Below are 17,941 nucleotides of genomic sequence, written 5' to 3' on the forward strand. Positions count from 1 at the left end.
TATATATTATAATACTCACTATATGTTTTTCAGTTTAATCCGGTTTTGTTAGCATTATAGACAATATTAGGGTTGTAGTTTTTAGCTTTGATTTTTAAGGTTTTCTGAAAGTTATTAGAAGCTTCACTATCTGCAGGCTCTTTTTGCGGCCATTTCTGTTTCCTGAAAACTATGGCTTAGTTTTGAATCCTGTAACCACTACTGATAGCCTTAACATGTTCACTGCAGTAACTTATAGTTTTTTTTCCTATGTTGCCAACTACAAATTATCTCATGGTTGGGAGTTATTGTGTTAGCTATACCATATTTTAAACTAAATATCAGGATTTTTTCACATAAAATTGATGTTGATATTGGTTCTCTTGTCAAATATTGTTGCAATTACCATGTTTATTCTGCACATCCTCAAGTTCTTCATTTTTTGCCTTTCATTACTTTTCTTGAAAACTTTCATCTTCACTTTCAAACGCATTCCAAAACTTTTAAATATTTTGACTGTTTTGTCAGAAATCGTTACTACTTGATGCTTTATTTCTCTACCAACTGTTTTCACTTTGCCTTATTCTATACATTTGGTATTTTCAATAATCAAGCCTTCACTTTTATGTTATTTTCTCCTAAATGGGTTTAGTTAATAGAAGTTAAGTTATTGGAAGTTCATCTGTTGTTAGTTTTGTTGTTTATAATAAGAATTGATTAAAGGAGAATTTATTTGTTGAAATTGAAAAAAAAAAAAATTAAAAATATAAATATGGAAACACCAAATTTGACTATAGAACTATTTTTCTAGGTATACACAACCACCTGCTGATCTTTGGGATTGGTATGATGAATATCTTGACGACAACGAGGTAAGGTGTGAATACATTTTATTTATTTATCTAGACGATGGGACATTTAGTCTTATTGTAAAGGTATAATTCATAACCTTATATGTATATACCATATTAATGGCACAATATTTAAATGAACTGATTATTACTTCTATGTACGTTAATTAGAAGTGTTATAATTTTAAATTCGTAAAATCTTTACATTGGGACTATTCGACATTGAGCTGGAATGAAGAGCTAAGTATTTGGAAGTGTTGTTATTATATATATGTTATTTTGACAGGAACTTGATGTGAAGGCAGGTGGTGGCCAGGTCATGACCATTGGAAATATACTGAAGAACTTCCTTTGCAAGTTGGAGTGGTTTTCAACACTTTTTCCCAGAATTCCTGTTCCCATCCAGGTATTATACATTCTGGTATCATTTACATTTTTTAATCGTAGTATTTCTGTTCTCATTTAATAGTAATCACGATATAATTTTTATTTCAAATAAAAATAATGGTAGCTAAATACTAATCCATTTATTCCTTTTTATTGAATTGTAAATTAATTGACTATGTCTTATATACATTGATTTAATGGTTTCATTAAGAATCTAATAGTTTTTGAATGAAATTATTTATTAGATCAACTTTCAATAGATTTCAATCTTACTAATACTTTGTTAATTTAAAATTATGAAAACAAAACTGCATCTGGTAGTATAACACACATAATTAAATTTAAATTGAAACTTAATATCAATTATAGTCATTTAGCAATATTAAATATTAATCAAATTATGAATGTTTTATTTTTTAATCTATAAGTTTAGCTTTATTGCTAATTTAATCCAGAAATATATGAAATATAGAATAAAACATAGTTTATTTATACAAGAAATGCAATATCTTATATAAATAAAAACAACTTATAATTTAAATGATAAAACAAATTTAAATTTAAACATTAAATACAAAATAAAAAAATATATATATTTTATTATCCGATTTCTAATGTCTTTGTTCTGTAATGGCGACAGTTAAAATTTTTTTATTTTATTTCACAATAGACGTATTATAAAAGCCATTCAGTAAGTTGTTAATCAGATTTAATATTTTCACATAGATACACTCTCATAAAATTTATTTAATTATGATTTTGGTCTAACTCTTTCCCGTGATCTATGATTTTACTTGTCTCTTTCAGCAAAAAATTGAAAAAAACATGTCAGCTAGGTATCCTGCTGGAATGAGTCAAAAACCACGAGAATCCGAATCCGAATCACGAATTAGGGATAGAGATGCAGAATTTAGGTGAGGTATAATGAATTTTGTTTTTTACATCTATAGTATATTATGATGGATTATAATTTTTTTGTATAAAATATTGAATATTCTTAATTTTGAAAAAGTTACCGTCAATTTACCTTCAATTTTTATGACATGAACAAAGAATCAAACAAAATAAAAACAAAATCTTCTTTTATTTCTTTCTCTTACTTATATTACAACATAAAATTTCATTTGGGTGTTTTTGCTGGAAAAAATTATGTATTGTGTAAGCGTTATTTTTTTTTTTTAATTTTATAAGAAACAGTGTTATTTATAGTTGGTTGTGTTATGAGCGTTTTTTTTTTTTTTTTTTTTTTTTATTGAAATAACCTTGCCTAGTAATTTCTGACAATCGGGGAGTGGGAGGGGTTATCTACAGGTTCCTACTCTATTCTAACCATGGTGAGAGGGGGTCAAGTTTTCAATCAGTGGGACTGTCATGAAGTGGAAGTCGACCTTCTCACCCCGCCAGACCAGGTTTGAACCAACACCTATGCAGTTCTGACGTTGCTAAGACTGACGCCTGAACCCCTTACACCCCAGTTATTAGTGGTTGTATCGTAAGAACCCTCAGGATGTACTATGTGAAATAAAAACATGCTTTATTATTACTTTTTCCTAGTTAAAATTATCTTTTATATTGTCAATGTTAAAATTTGTGGATATAGTTATATTCTTAATATCACCTCTTATAAAATGTCCCCCGCATTTAATAGACATTTTGCCACACCTATCACCACAGGTAACTTTTTATTATTGTGATACTTTGTGTGAACTGTGTTAGAAGGTAGACAGCTTTTCTATTTCTTTCTTTATCTTTTACAATGAAACAACTCGCATTTTCTAACTTATCTGGAGGTCCACTTTTGCTGTCAGATTCTCCAGTTACTGAGTGTGAGTCCTCACCAGTTTCCATGGTTCTATCCAGAGCATCCATCTTTTGTACCTCTTCAGATTTTGTAATGATTCATTCTCCTGCTCGAAGAGCATACTGTGAATTCCCATAAGGTCTTTTGGGTCCAGAACTGTATTTTCTCTCCATTGTTTTGTTATAACATCTATACCTCAATAAAACTAACTTAAATACAGTGGGACCTCAGTATTGTTGCTGAGAAGTGTTTTATATTCTCCTTTGCCTGTCTCACTAATTTTAGTAGCACTCTTTTATTTCTGCAAATAGTTCCAACAAGCGTAGTTTTTTGCTTGAAGTTTATTTACTAGTAAAAAAATTGTCAGTTGTTATATTTCTTCTATGTTTGCCTGTAAATGATTCTGCTAATTTCAATGTTACGAACTCCCCTAAGTGGCACCAATGATTCTCTCCCTCCATCTTTTCTCAAATATGGAAAATATTTTACTATATACTTACTACTTACATCAGAAGTCATTCAGAATTTTATGCCAAATTTGTTTGGTTTATGGGGTTTTCATTGATTAAATATACAAAATGCTTTAGTTGGAAACAATTGTTCATCTTTAGAAAAGTATGGACCTGTTTTCCAATAGTGTTGACTGTTTTTGATAAATTTGTACCAAACTTTAGAGATTAAAGCAATCTTATCATAGTGTTGACTTTGTTGATTTCTGTTGTCTAACCGAATAAATCTCAAGATTGATGAAGTCATTTCAGCTCTTAGTCGTTGAGAAAAATTATGACCTCTATTTTTAGTTCCATAAATATAATAGTTCCATATTTTTAGCTTCAGATGTGCCACTTGGATATAGAAGTTCAGTAAGTATATATAATTTTGCATTAAATAAATTCCATTTTGTTTTCAGCACTCGATATGACTTAAATTCTGTGTATTTTATTACATGTTCAATCATGTTATGATCAATAATCAAGGAAAATGCAGACTCAGTTCTATCCTTGACAATATTTTGTTATTTTATTTAGTGGATTTTTGGTCTAGACATTTCTTTGAAAATATTATAAATCAGTGCTCTTCCGTGATTAGATCCTTCTTTTATTTTTTGTCTAACAGTTCCGTCCATAGCAGTTTCAATCTCTTCCTCATTTTCACTTTCGGAACAAACTAAAACTTTCTCTTTTGTCCTTTTTGTATATTCAAAATATTCTCTTTGTCTGTATTGCTTTCAAGTAAGTCACAATTATTTATTGCTGTATCATTACTAATGTCAGAAACTTTTTAGTCATCTTCTGAACAATCCTTGTTAATATTATGTATTTGGTTTAATGAATTGATATTCCTCAAATATTTTGACACTTTTTGGAATGAACATACTAATGGTAAAGTAAAAACTAAAATATAATGCCAAAGGAGCAAAAACATTGAGAACATTAATAAAATAAATTAAAATGTAAATAATTCCACAAAATATTGTGGGTTCTGTTTATAATTATCTATTATATACTGTGAAATTTTGATTATCTCTGTTCGGCTTGCAATACTATGCTGTTATACAAAGAAATTTAGGCATTTTTTTACATTCTTGATGCACAATTACATTTATATTGTATGGACACATAAAATAATTTCAGGAGTGCACTTTCCAAAGAAGGTGATCGTTTTCAACTTAAATTGTTCAAATGCTAGTGGTAGACTAGACATGTTATAAATTATTTTCGGAAAGTAAACAATATAGAAAGTTGAGAATATTAAAAAATGGGTTTTATGAATGGTATGTAGAAACAACTTGTATCTAATTTTCATTCTCATTCAGTGATATTTTTTGAGTTGAGGCTATTTCAGTCTGAATATGCGCGAAGTATTGAATATTAATATATATTGTTTGATTTGTTACCTTCAGGAGAGCTACAGAAAGAGATCGGACCAGACTTTTAGATGATAGGAGACGAACTCCTGAGAGAAGAAGAAGTAGTGAAGAAAGACGGAGTCGGAGAAGCAGTGAGGAAAGGAGAAAACGATATAGTGAAGAGAGGCGAAAAAGGAATAGTGAAGAAAAAAGAAGACACAACAGTAGCAGTGAACACTACAGAAGAGGCCATAGTAAGGAAAGACACCATAGTAGGCATAGGAATAGGAGTCGAAGCAGGTACTAATCTTTGTTATTTTTTATTGTTTATTTAAAGAATACAGAAGTTAAATTTATGCCTCATTTATTTATTACATTGTTATAATAAACTTAATGTATTTCACTGTTGTAACTGTTACAAATGTAAAAATTTTTTGAAATGATATATTATGCTTATTTATTTATTTTATTGTCGTTCTGAAATGCCTAAATTCATTCCTGGTAATACAATCAGTATTTATCTCTTTGTATTATATGGTTTTTAAAAACAAAAAAATTATCAATTTTTGTGAATGATTTAGTGCTGTAAAAATTCTATCAGTGTCATGATTTTAATACTTGACCAACATTTTATATTATTTTCTAAATCCAATGAATAGGTTACCACTTAAGTAGGATTTTCAGTGATCTAACAAGTTAATTTAAGTGTTTATTTTAAAGTTATTACTTAAAATGTTATATATGTAGTAATAATAATAGTACTACATTCTTAAATTACAGGCATCGACATAGGCACTGATTGATTTTAAGAGAAGTTAACAACATTTCATACTTGTATAAAGAAGTTCAGCCTGCTTGAAAATATGTAAATTATAATGAAATTTATTTGATTGATTTTTGTAAGCAAAGAAATTTTTGTATTTCTTTTAAATTAAGGATTTAAACTAAATTTTCCATTTACAAAGTATTTAATTTAATTAAGGTTAATTTAATTAAATATATTTATTTGGAACTGTACAATTCTAAAATTAGTAATGTAGATGATTCTATACAAATGTTTTATAATGTTATTTAATTGTTTGTAATTATTTCCCTCCCTAGTTTTATCCTGATACATACACTACTCATTTAACAAATTATTACTTTAGTTTTGGTTAAGTCAACGTATCTTGTATTTTTTCCTCATTATTTTAATTTTTTTAATTATGGTTTCTTTTTAATGTAAAACCTAATAAACTTATTTTTACAATTTTTAGAGTTTTATTATTTTCCTCCAAAAAAAATCAAAGAGTACTTAAATGTTTTGGGTATCTTTGACAGAGTGTTTGGGATATGACAGTTCTAAATAACCCAATTAAATATTTCATTTAATTACCACTGTAATTATTTAACACCCAATGAATTATTTTATGATAACTTTATAGAAGAAATTCAATATGAAAGCAAAACCTTTTAATAATTTATCACAAAAAATAATTGAAATAATTTTTATTTATATAAATAAGTAATATGTCTATTTACAAAATAATGTATCCCATTGGCTTTGATAAAGATTACTGAAAGTAATTGATATTTTGTTGTTTCTTTTCTTAACAGCATTATCACAAAGATTGAATGAGAAATAATGTGATTAAGGAAGGTGTGTGAAGGTGCTGTATACCCAGTATTTTTTGGTTCAAAAGGCAATCTCAATCATATATCTGAGGTTGAATGAAATTTAAAAAAAAAAAACCCATAGCTTCATGTCCTGGTTTGAAGTCAGTAAGACTAACCACTACAACAGTACTTAATATTTTTGGTAAAACTAGGAGAGTTGGGGAAGGAGCTCTTATGTATATATAACTTAGTAAAGCTAAAAGAAACTTTCAGACAGTGTTGCCGGATCAGGTATATATTTTTCTATTAAACTTCTCATTAATCATCTTAAATTTTTCCCTAAATCGATTAATTTTTAATCCTAAATGTTTAGTTTTTATTATTCTATTATTGTAACCAGTTTATTCCTCTAGAGCAGTGGTTCTCAAACTTTTTGTCCTTCCGCCCCCTTTTTGGTCCTACTGCCCCCTTTCCAGGAAAAATATTACTTAGCGCCCTCTGGAAATAAATTTTTTAAAAATTTTAATAGCAATTAATAGGAAATATATATGTATTAATGTTTCTCCCTTTTTCATAAAATATAGCAAAGAAAGGTATAATTTAGAAACATTGAACTTGGAAATTATGAAACTATTTATTGAACTGAGAATAGAATATAATACAAAAAAGTTAGAGCATTAGAAATTATCTTAATGAGAAGGATGAACTGGCTCCATTTTCGTCAGCAGTAATATTGTTGACCGCGACAACTTGTATTATTCATCGCCACCCAAATGCATCTGTGACCATCACCGCCCCTGAATTGCTGTAGCACCCACCAGGGGGTGGTGGCACCCTCTTTAGGAATTACTGCTCTGGAGTAAGATTAGGATAAGTGAGACATTTCTTTCCAAAACTAGCCAAGTCCTTTACAAATTTTTACTTTTGCTGCTGTTAAGAACAAAGAAACATAATTAGCAACTATTTATTTATTTTCTGCTGACTAATATTGTAGGTCTTCATCAGGACTGTTAGGTGGAAGTGTAAACAGAGAATCCCCAAATCAATCCTTGATCGCAGTCCTGACTATCCCCTTCAAAATAAAATAATTTATTCCAAAAAAAATTAAATCTTATGTTATTTAATTGTTTTGGAAAAAAATACTTATACCTTGTAATAATCTAGTTTAAGAACTGTTAATTAAATAAACTAAAATCAAAGGTCAGACTAAATTAATGATTATATTATATATTGAGAAGACTTTTGAGATGAAAAATCAGAGATAAACTTTTATTAAACAAGGGCTCTAAAATAATTAGTTCAAGCTTTTCACAATTCAGGTTACTTTATTCATTGAATATTTTGATTCAGTCCCAACCAGTTGTGATACTCAGCAGGTTAACTTAAAGTTTTCAAAGCTTTCAGAACGTTAAACACACGTAACATTTCTCAGTGGTTTAGTTTCTTTTCAAAAGAGAGAGAAATACTTTATTCATTCATGATGCCCAAATACATCGGGTTGCTACATTACACAGCATACTGATCAATCCATAATCGGACATATATAAATTACATATTTTTACATGATATAATAAAATAGAAAGAAAACATTTTTTTTTTCCCACAGTTTTCTTTTGCAATTACAAATTCCAGTATACACACAATACAAAGATTTCAATTCATTCATTTTTTCCTCCCCTTCTTGTCCATTCCATTTCAAAATTTTTATTTCATTTGATCGACAAATTCACTCTTCCGAATTCCCCTTCTCAGATACTCCCCAGTGACCCGTTAAACAAATTCACTATCAGACGGCAGTGCGAGATCAAACCACAGAAATACTATTCACAGCAGTAGTTCAGATTACAGTAAAACAAACAAATAAATACATTTTACCAAAACAAAACTAATACATAGATTGAAAGGAAAATATAATAAAAAGTTGGTTAAAAGAAATACATACTAAATTGGATACATAAGTAAAAAAAAAATTTTAAATATATACTTTTTTAATATATTAAAATATATGTATATATTATACTTTGTAGTTAAGTATAATGACTGTTGAATGAAAAATATGTTCAGAATATAAAACATTGAACTTTTCATTTAATTATTTATCAAAAAATATATAATTTTGGCAAGAACAATGTTAAATTTTGACTGACTTAATTTCGGGAACGGTTCTTTTTTGTTATAAAGATGATTTAAGGTTAGATTTTGCGCTATTGGACCATTTGACAAACAAAAAAATTGTAAAATTGAACTCTTTGTTGTATATTTCGAATATCACTGTTGGTCCCAACACTATAACATAGAATTGTGATAGAGGGAACACTTAGTCAAGAGAACACATATTTATCAGCTTATACGCTGTATGTTTGGTAAATATGCGTAAAATAAATTATTAGAATAAATCCAATGTATATTTTCAGGCCAATTTTTATGTAATCGTTTTAATTTTTAGTTCCTTGTTATATAAAAATGGTAATAATAATAATGCTCCATAATGAAATGATCAAATGACCTCATTTTTTAACTAATATTATTTTATTAAAGAAGCATATGAACATTTAAAATAGTTTATTTTCTTTATTACATAAAAAGTTAAAATTCAACTCACAAAACTTATAAATATATTAAAAATATATTTTTTAAAAGTAATAATAAGTATATTTTAATTAAAGCTTACAATTAGTCAGTTTTACAACTGAAATTACTCAATATTAAAATTATGTACATGAAATAAAGTTAGTAATTAGTGATTTACAATGAAACCGGAACAACTGTAAATCTTGATTTCTGAGGTGTCTGGGTTTGAGATGTATACTTATTGTGCGATGTCCCAGGACCGATAGTGTTTATTTCATGATGCCCTGTAATAACCATGCTTCATAAAATAGCAAGACAATATAGTGATTTGGGTTAATTAAAGAAAACAGATCTGTATTTAATTATTCATTTAAATACATATCTCAGATTATCTGTATTCCATTTAACTTCAATATTTATTAAATTGTATAATATCTTAGTACCACTTAAGGAAGTAATTTGAAAGCATGTTGAAGATGTTTTCAAAAGACTATGATACTTTTGCTAATAGTGGTTTCATTTCAATGATTTTTAAAAATTTGTTTTGTAGGAAATTTAAACATCGTAATCATAGTTACAGCTAATCGAAAAATCTTATTGAAATATGCACAAATAATGCTTAATTTTCATTATAACCTCCTTTCTTCTGGATAAACCAAAAACCTTTCTTGTTATTATTTACAAATTACTGATAGATCCAAAGTTCAATTTAAAAAAAAAAAATCATGGCTTTGCTTGGCACTATTAATTTCCTCTTGATGGAATAATAATAGGCTTTGTAATAGTGGAAACTGGTTTAAAATCCATTTCTGAGGTCAATTTGACCTTAAAAAAAAAAATAAATAAATGACTACCTGATACTAAATTCACTGGTACTTACTCATTTCATCCCATTACTGATGATTAAATTTTTGCCGAATTGTTGGTACGAAATCTCGATATTATTGGAATAATGGTATTTTGCAACTGTTGTAGTCATAGCATCAATGTTGGCTAGATATTAAATTTACATTAAAAAACTTTTTAATCAATAAATATCAAGCTATATGATTACTAAAGTTGTTTGGTGGGGTAATAATTTTCACGGAGTTGTGTACAGGTTTAGAATGATTAAATTGTAAATCAGTCTTGTTTATTATTATATTACTATTATCACTTACCTGGTATTGGAATGTTTGACCAATGGCTGCGAGGAGTCATAAGTTTTGTCATGTCTTCAGCAGTAGGCCTGATGAGATCTTTTTTGTTGGCATACCATGTAACTAGTTCACTGGGAATCTGAAACAATAAATTTAGTTACTTGGTATATTGTTTACAATGGAACACATTGGTTAGGTTTATATAACCCCCTTTCAGACCCGCATCACCTAAGATGTTCCATGTCTGATAGCGAAGGTTTGTTTATGTGATAATTGTACAAAAATACTTGCAATAAATTTAACAATAATTTTAAAACTATTGTGTTTGATTCTAAATGGCTTTGTGGGTCTGCTACAAAGAATCATATTCGAAAGTACAGACTTTTAAATAAAAAATGTACGGACTCATGAAGAATGCTCCACCTTTTGTATTTCTTTAAATTAAAGAAAAAATGGTGACTACTAACAACCCAGACCATATTCACAGAAGATTGAAAAGGAGCAGGAGGAGAGACCTGCCATAATCATTTCTGCTACTTCAAGGCTTGCTTCCTTTTAAGTATCCAGACATTATTCATATCTATAGTGCTAATGTTAAAGCGAGATGTAAAAATTAATTTTTTATTGTACACATGTTGCTCTGTGGCAAATGGTGATTATATCAATTGTAGTTCTCTAACCGCTCTGTACTTGATCTAATGGCCAGAGTTGTCAGTTGGAAGTTGCCACCCAGCTTGTTTTGTGTGTTTGTTTTCACTACAGTAAGAACATTTTATTTTATTTAACCGTAACTAATAAAACAGTAAGAACAGTAAAAACATTTTATTTGTGCCCACCATTCCCGTGTTCAACAACTAAAAGTTATCAACCATCAACATCTGAATATACAAAAATATAAATTAATTTTGTCACACCAAAAGCCTTATGGTACACCAGAGGCTGAGGAATAACATCTAAAAACAAGATTAATTTTTATTAATATATTCTTGTTTGAGAGTGGTTTAGTTTATATAAAAAAAATGATCCTTTTTTTTCTCAACTTTATTCATTACAAACCTTTCAACGTTTCGACCCTCAGGTCATTTTCAAGGATACCTTCATTTTAATGTCATTTTCTTTTTTAAAATCTTTAAAATGTAGGCTAATTGCCTTTGTCCCATATAACCTTTTCTATATAATTCCTTCTTAAATTTAAAACTTTTACAACCCACTTCTCTTCTTTCTTTCATTTACATTTGCAACCTTAAAACAGAACCTACCTTCAACAGGTTAGGACTCTAACCTATACTAACCTCTAAGAGTTATCCTTGAAAATGACCTGAGGGTCGAAACGTTGAAAGGTTTGTAATGAATAAAGTTGAGAAAAAAAAGGATCAAATTTGTCTATAAACAATATACACAACCTGCCATTTATAAAATAGTTCATTGAGAAACAGCCAATATTCTGAAGAGTAGGAATGAATTCATCCTTACACTGAAATATGAAAATAAAAGACATTTGTTTTTGGAGTGGAACTTGCTCTTAAAACGTTAAAGCATATGTTAGTGTGATTTCATCAAAAGTAATGGAAAGCTTTATTCTATTTCCTGAACAAAACTTTGGATTGACATGAACCAATATTGAAATTAGAGAACCATTTGATGGTGATCTTTAACAATTGTAACAATGTGAAATTGAAAGTTGAAGTTTACATTGATAATTTTTTATTACAAAAAATTATTTTAAGTTTCTAAACGTATTAATTTGGTTTTTTTAACCTATAGGAAATATTAACTCTTGAAAATGAGATAAAAAAAGAAATAAATTCTTTTTATAAGTACCTTTTGAGAAAGTATGCTTGAGGGTACAGTCCATTCTTGATTCATTCTTTGTAGTTGTTTACCAATCCTAGAAGAAATAGAAAGTTTGAAAGATGAAGCTCAGCAAATTATCGATTTAAATTCACATTAATTGCAATTTTTAATTTTTATACATATCTTTAGTAGTTAAAGATGTTACTTATAGGTAATATAAAGTATGTAATTACTCTATTTTCATCTAATTAAATTTTCACTTATCACAAAGATTTCTGAATCTGAATAATGTAAGTCAGATCTTTTTTTTAAATTTTTATTATAGGCTTTAATTTCAATATACAATAATTGGTTGGTTGAGTAATAAATAAATAGTATTCACAATATGAAAAATTTTCTCCATATTCTGAATTATAGTACATGAACTTTTTGAATTATACCTGTGTGATATTGTTTCAGTTTCCTCTTTTGTAAGAGGGCGATAATCTTTAAGTCTTTCCCATCTGATGTCACCCTTTTTTCTCCAAGGTGCTGCTTCTTTTACCTTTAATTCAGACACAGCTAATGAAACTTTTGGAGTATGGATTTAATAGATTTATATACTATATTCTACTTTATATTTAAATACTATAGATATAATGAAAATTTAGCTGCAGAATATTTCTTTCAAAGAAAAGAGAATGATTTCGTCTATGATGCATATGCTAAAACTGGCCTTATAATATCTTATCTCAGAGTGCTCTTTGTAAGTCTGCTCCGAATATACTTTGGCCTGACAAAGTAGGATCTATTACATGCTGCAATCCTTTGTTTAATATTATCATTCATCTTATTTTCATTCAATAATTTAGTTTAATTGAAATAAAAAGAAAAAGATCAGAGAGTTTCTACTAATAATATAGTAGTTCATGTTTTGAAACGATAAGTGAACACTAACATTAGTAATGCAATAAGGCATAAAGTTATTTTGTTCTTCATTTCTTATTTTGGAGAGTGGGGTGGCTCAGTGAGTAAGGCACTGTGTGATAAACTCCAAGAACCTAGTTCGAATTTGGCAGTGGCAGATAATTATTTATTCTGTTACTGTAGTCGTGGGTCAACCCTGTGAGTTAAGAAGCCCTTGATATTTATGAATCATGATTCTGCCATTGATATTTAAAGAAAAAGCATTCAATAATTGTAAGTGTTATCAGTGAATTTTGCTTCTTTTCCTATTTATCATAGCCTAAGACCTTATGAAAAGTTGGACCTTGGAAATATTTCTCTGCTGCTCTGTTCTGCTCGCTTCTGTTCACTACCAGCCTATTAACCTCAAAACAATATTTGATCTGCTACCAGATGCGATTTCAGTCATCCCACTTATTTCTCAGTTGTTATTTTCTATGATATATTTATTGAAAATAACCATTATACTCATAAATATTAACAAATTACAGAAAAAGAAGAGGATAAAGCTAGTATTCTACTCCAAAATTAATTTATCTTATTAAAAATGAATGAATAAAATTTCTATACAATATAGGATATTTACCTTTAGTAGAACTATTCCAGCTATAAAGATGAAGAGAATATTTAGAAAGGATAAAGATAAGCTCATAGCTCCAAGGACAGCAAACTCAAGAGGTGGGTTGGATGACCATATCTTCTGGAAGCCTGGTGGGAAAGTGGTAGTTCTAAGATGAATCGCTGAATTTGACCAAAGTAAACCCTAATTTTAACATGTTCAATATCATTCATGTAGTTATTGATGAAATTAATTAAGATTTAAAATTGTAATAAGCAAATAGGTTAGGACTACTAGATTAACTAAATGTTTGTGAATATAGTATTAACATGAACATTTTCACACTACTGAAAACTCCATTTAGATCAATATATCTCAAGTTTAGAATAATATAAGTATAAACAAAGTTATTGCATCAGTATAATGTTATGAGCTTCAATGCATTACATTCTTTTCTAATCAGCATAATACTTGTGTTTTTGTATCACTACAATCTGGATCAGAACAGATGGGAGATAATCAAAGATAGTTTACTATCAATAAAGTGTTTAGACTGAATTTTAAATGTTCTTAGAGTTTTACTTTTAAACTAAAAGAATATTGTTTTTGGTCATTTCATTTATGATTTAGAGGAGGGGTGCCCAACTCTAGGCCCTCTGAGGGTTCTGCATTGGCATATGGCTGGCCCATAGTTTAAATTTTTATGTTTACTAAAGCTCTATTATTTTTACTAAAGTTTTAATGGCAAGTTTTAAGTATTTGCCATTTCTTCAATTTAGAGTTTTTACACTTTGATAGTTTTGAAGGTTTGATTCAGCATATGTATTTCAGCAGAGTTTCTTCTATTATGAAAAATAAATATAATTGTTAGAGATTATTACTTAAAAAAAATTACTTATCATGTCTTTATAAGCCTCATTAAGGGTTGTGTAATATTGCCTGAATTATTTTCCTCTTAAATTTTTGTTTAGGTATATTTTTATTTATTCATTGAAATAATTTTACTTAATACATTTATTGAACTTGAACATTTTTAATATTTTTTTCTACCATCATTTCCGTTTTTGCAAAAAATAATTTATTATATCAATTTTCTGAAGGGCTTGAAATAATTTCGATTTAGTGGGAATTAACCATTAGAAGGTAGGATGTACATGGTTACTTCTAGAAATACATTTTTATTACTAATGTTTGTTATGTTTTTTCACAATAGGAGAAAGAATATTTTTAAAAAAAGCATCTAAACTATAGGTGATTTGGGAGTATAGGTGAATTGGCAGGATAGATTGTAGGCAATAGAGGTGTGAGAACTCTTAATTGGGGCACTCATTATAAAAAAGTTGGGCATTGTTGGTTTAGAGCTAGGGGTCACCTTTTTTAAATGGGTTTTCATTTTCTTAAAATTACTTAACAACTGAATATTAAATATTATCAATGGCTTACTGCATTTACAGCTGGAGGTAAAAGAGCAGCTGACATAGCAACTCCATGAATTGATGTGGGTTCATCACCTAGAATCCCAATTGATACAGCGACTCCTGAGAGAAGTGCTAGCATTATTCCTGTCCATAAGGAGCTGACAGTACCCCTTTAAAACATTTAAAAAATGTGAGTACTTATTGTATTTAAAATCGATAAATTTATTTAAATATGGAGTAATTAATTTATTTCCGTTTCTGAACTTTAAAAGTCTATCTATTATAATATGAAATATGATATACAAACTGACATGGAGTACATGAGTCCTGTGGGCCATTGTATTCTTGGTAAATTTCCTTGGATAAATGCATTGATTATTCCATAGATAAATCCAATTATTAGGCAAAGGAACAATCCTAATAGGCCATTAACAATCCCAAGTTTTTGAAGTCTGCAGTCACTGATCACTGTACCAAATGTGGCTGCTACCATTGGGTTCTGTCAGTAAATAAAAGGAACAAAAAACCATTAATTTGTATATTTAATAAATTTTATGAAAATTAAAGTTAATTATTCGATAAATTAAAAGAATTGCCTACTTTGAATAATTTCTTTATATCTCTGTAGAATTATTTTACATTCCCTCCAATGCTTTTGTTTTTGCAAAAGTAAATGTGGAGATAAATAAGGGGGATAAAGAAATGCTTTATTCATTCATGCTGCCCAAATACATCGGGTTGCCACATTACATAGCATACTGATCAATCCGTGATCGGACATGTATAAATTTAAAAGAAATTACTTGGAAAGTATTCTGCAAAAAACAAGGATCCCTTAGTACCTCAATTACTAACCAACAATTCGTTTTTAAAATTTATTTAGATATTTTTAATTTTAAATTCATTTTAATCTTCTTTTATCTGCCTTAATTCAATGTCAAAGGAGAAAAGACTCTACTGTCTCTTGACCTCAAAATTATAATACATTTTTTGTTTACCACTTATGGGAGTAGTGGAAGTACTATCAATGCCTTTTGATGGAATTTAAAGGAGGAGACATGGCTGATGTGTAGACTCTTCAATTCCAGGACCTATGAGAATTCAGTTGCATAACTTGACCATTTGGGGTCTGGATGGATTTATTTTTGGAGTCAGAAGTGGAATTATTTTTGAGGCCTTTTCCCAAAAATAAAAAATTACAAAACCAGCAAGTTTCTACCCTTAGCTTGTCAAGGTGCAGTATATGACATCACAAATGGCTTTGGGAATTTTCCTTGGATTACTTCTGTTTCTCTTTTTTTTTTCTTAACAATGTTACCAATGCTCAAAAAATACTCTAGACAGTGAAAAAAATAGGAATAAAAAACAGTCAACCTGGAATGAAAGAGAATTCCAAAAGTTGGTGTTCTATATGATATTTTTTTTTTTTTACTTTTTCAAGCTTAGGGTTAACTTAAAAACAAAAAGTTCTCTTTTGATAAAAAAAAAAATGAACATATATTTTTCCCTACAATGTATCATTCAAATAAATAAATAACAAAAAAGGCCTGTTTCTTAGTGCCCTATTACTAATGTTAAAGTGTAATATAAAAATTCAATTGTTATTATATACAAGTTGCTCTGTGGCAAAACAGTGAATATATATCAATTGTAGTTCCCTGGCCGTTATATTCTTTGTCTAGTTGCCAGCTGGCATTTGTCAAGCTTTTATGTGTGTCTGTATTATTTGTTCTCACTATAGTAAGAACATTTTATTTGTGTATCGACCACCCCCCGTGTTCAACAACTAAGTGGTACCTGGAGTAGACTGTAAAGATGCAGACACAAGAGCGAGCAACTACTTGCTGAAAGCCAGTAAATTCTTTGGAACATTAACAAGATGCTTGTAGGGTTCTGAATTTACCCAGGAATTACTATATTTTGCTAACATTCAGGTTACCATACACGTAGAATTAATTATTCACAGGAAGTACTGATCTTCAAGAGAAAAAAAAGTAGTCTGGTTTTATGATTATTAATTTTTGTAATACATATTAAATATAAGATATAAGATATTTACCATTAATGGTGATATCAACATACTTGCAGCAAGTATCAGTTGGTTGTCTTCAACCAAACCTAATGATGCTGTTAACCTAAAATGAAAATGTAAGGTAAAATATTAGCAAAGGTTTACTATTTAAGAATAAAATTATTTTCATTAAAAAGTAAAAAAAAAAAAATGATATTGTTCTATTTTGAAATCTGAAATCATTGTCATGGATAATGGTTAACGCACCCTGCCACAATCAGTAAGACCAGGAAATCAAACCTTAAAGAAGCTTTGTACTTTACTGTTTCTGCTACTTGTGCTATTGCCAGCCTTGGCCGAACTGACTCCACAAATCTATCCCATGTACTAAATTCATCTTCATGCCTGTATAATTAATTAAAATTTGTTTTTTAATAAGTTTTGAATTAAAATACTTGTTTAATAATGGTGAGAACTTACTGGAAAATTTTTATTCTTGGGCTTTGTTCTTTTGTTCCTTCATATAATAAGTAGCACTGAAACAATCTAAATTTTAAAATTAAAAATAAAATATTTATCTTGAGGGCAAACATTGAAACAATCCTATTTTTTTTTTTTTTTAGATATAATTAATTTTATTGTTTTAATTAAACAATTATAATGTAATATAATTGATTTAATAGAAGATTGACCGTGGTAATTATGAAAGGAAGATGGTCCAGGTGCGGTCAAAGAGAAAACTCAAGTAGTATTTAAACTATTTACTGTGAGTCAATATTTCGCCAATAGTCACCAACTATTTATTTGATTTACAAAACACTCCATATACTCTGTTAAATTTAAAGTGCAGTACCGTATATCCTCATACTAGGCTTTAAAAATGAATTCATAAAATAAATTGCACTTTATAATAGTTTCAAATGGAAAATAAAATGGAAATCTGTATTTAGATTTTTAAAGATGGATGAGGTTTAAAACAAGGTAGTAAGGCTGTTGAGTGGTTTCCATAAAAAGTTTGGTTCATGATTCTCATGATACTTG

The 17,941-nt window shown here is 28.7% G+C and overlaps 3 protein-coding genes across 5 annotated transcripts in view; 2 read left to right on the top strand and 1 right to left on the bottom strand.

The window, feature by feature from the left end:
- The window catches only part of LOC106689169 (pre-mRNA-splicing factor 38B), a 10,172-nt gene extending 4,415 nt beyond the window's left edge, over positions 1-5,757 (top strand). Inside the window, exons 5-9 of one of the 2 annotated variants that reach the window (XM_014434027.2) lie at positions 791-851; positions 1,117-1,236; positions 2,025-2,131; positions 4,922-5,167; positions 5,648-5,757. In XM_014434027.2, coding sequence (XP_014289513.1) covers positions 791-851; positions 1,117-1,236; positions 2,025-2,131; positions 4,922-5,167; positions 5,648-5,666 — 553 coding nt within the window. In that variant the 3' untranslated portion in view covers positions 5,667-5,757. Of the gene's footprint in view, positions 1-790; positions 852-1,116; positions 1,237-2,024; positions 2,137-4,921; positions 5,168-5,647 lie in introns of those variants that run through there. The other variant, XM_024358895.2, reaches the window with a different exon arrangement.
- Positions 5,758-9,017: 3,260 nt separating this feature from the next.
- Positions 9,018-17,941, bottom strand: part of LOC106689162 (uncharacterized) — a 92,359-nt gene continuing 83,435 nt past the window's right edge. Inside the window, exons 5-14 of one of the 2 annotated variants that reach the window (XM_014434019.2) lie at positions 17,381-17,446; positions 17,168-17,305; positions 16,949-17,024; positions 15,201-15,388; positions 14,915-15,059; positions 13,499-13,675; positions 12,408-12,511; positions 11,995-12,061; positions 10,195-10,312; positions 9,018-9,318 (exon numbers count right to left, since the gene is read on the bottom strand). In XM_014434019.2, coding sequence (XP_014289505.2) covers positions 9,209-9,318; positions 10,195-10,312; positions 11,995-12,061; positions 12,408-12,511; positions 13,499-13,675; positions 14,915-15,059; positions 15,201-15,388; positions 16,949-17,024; positions 17,168-17,305; positions 17,381-17,446 — 1,189 coding nt within the window. In that variant the 3' untranslated portion in view covers positions 9,018-9,208. The remainder of the gene's footprint in view (positions 9,319-10,194; positions 10,313-11,994; positions 12,062-12,407; positions 12,512-13,498; positions 13,676-14,914; positions 15,060-15,200; positions 15,389-16,948; positions 17,025-17,167; positions 17,306-17,380; positions 17,447-17,941) is intronic. The other variant, XM_014434020.2, reaches the window with a different exon arrangement.
- The window catches only part of LOC106689161 (uncharacterized), a 127,065-nt gene continuing 124,060 nt past the window's right edge, over positions 14,937-17,941 (top strand). The window contains exon 1 of the mRNA XM_014434015.3: positions 14,937-15,079. The gene's annotated coding sequence lies outside the window, so the exon portion shown is untranslated. The remainder of the gene's footprint in view (positions 15,080-17,941) is intronic.

The sequence above is a fragment of the Halyomorpha halys genome, unplaced genomic scaffold, assembly GCF_000696795.3.
Source record: "Halyomorpha halys isolate HHAL.00 unplaced genomic scaffold, Hhal_1.1 Scaffold1287.1, whole genome shotgun sequence".
NCBI lineage: Eukaryota > Metazoa > Arthropoda > Insecta > Hemiptera > Pentatomidae > Halyomorpha > Halyomorpha halys.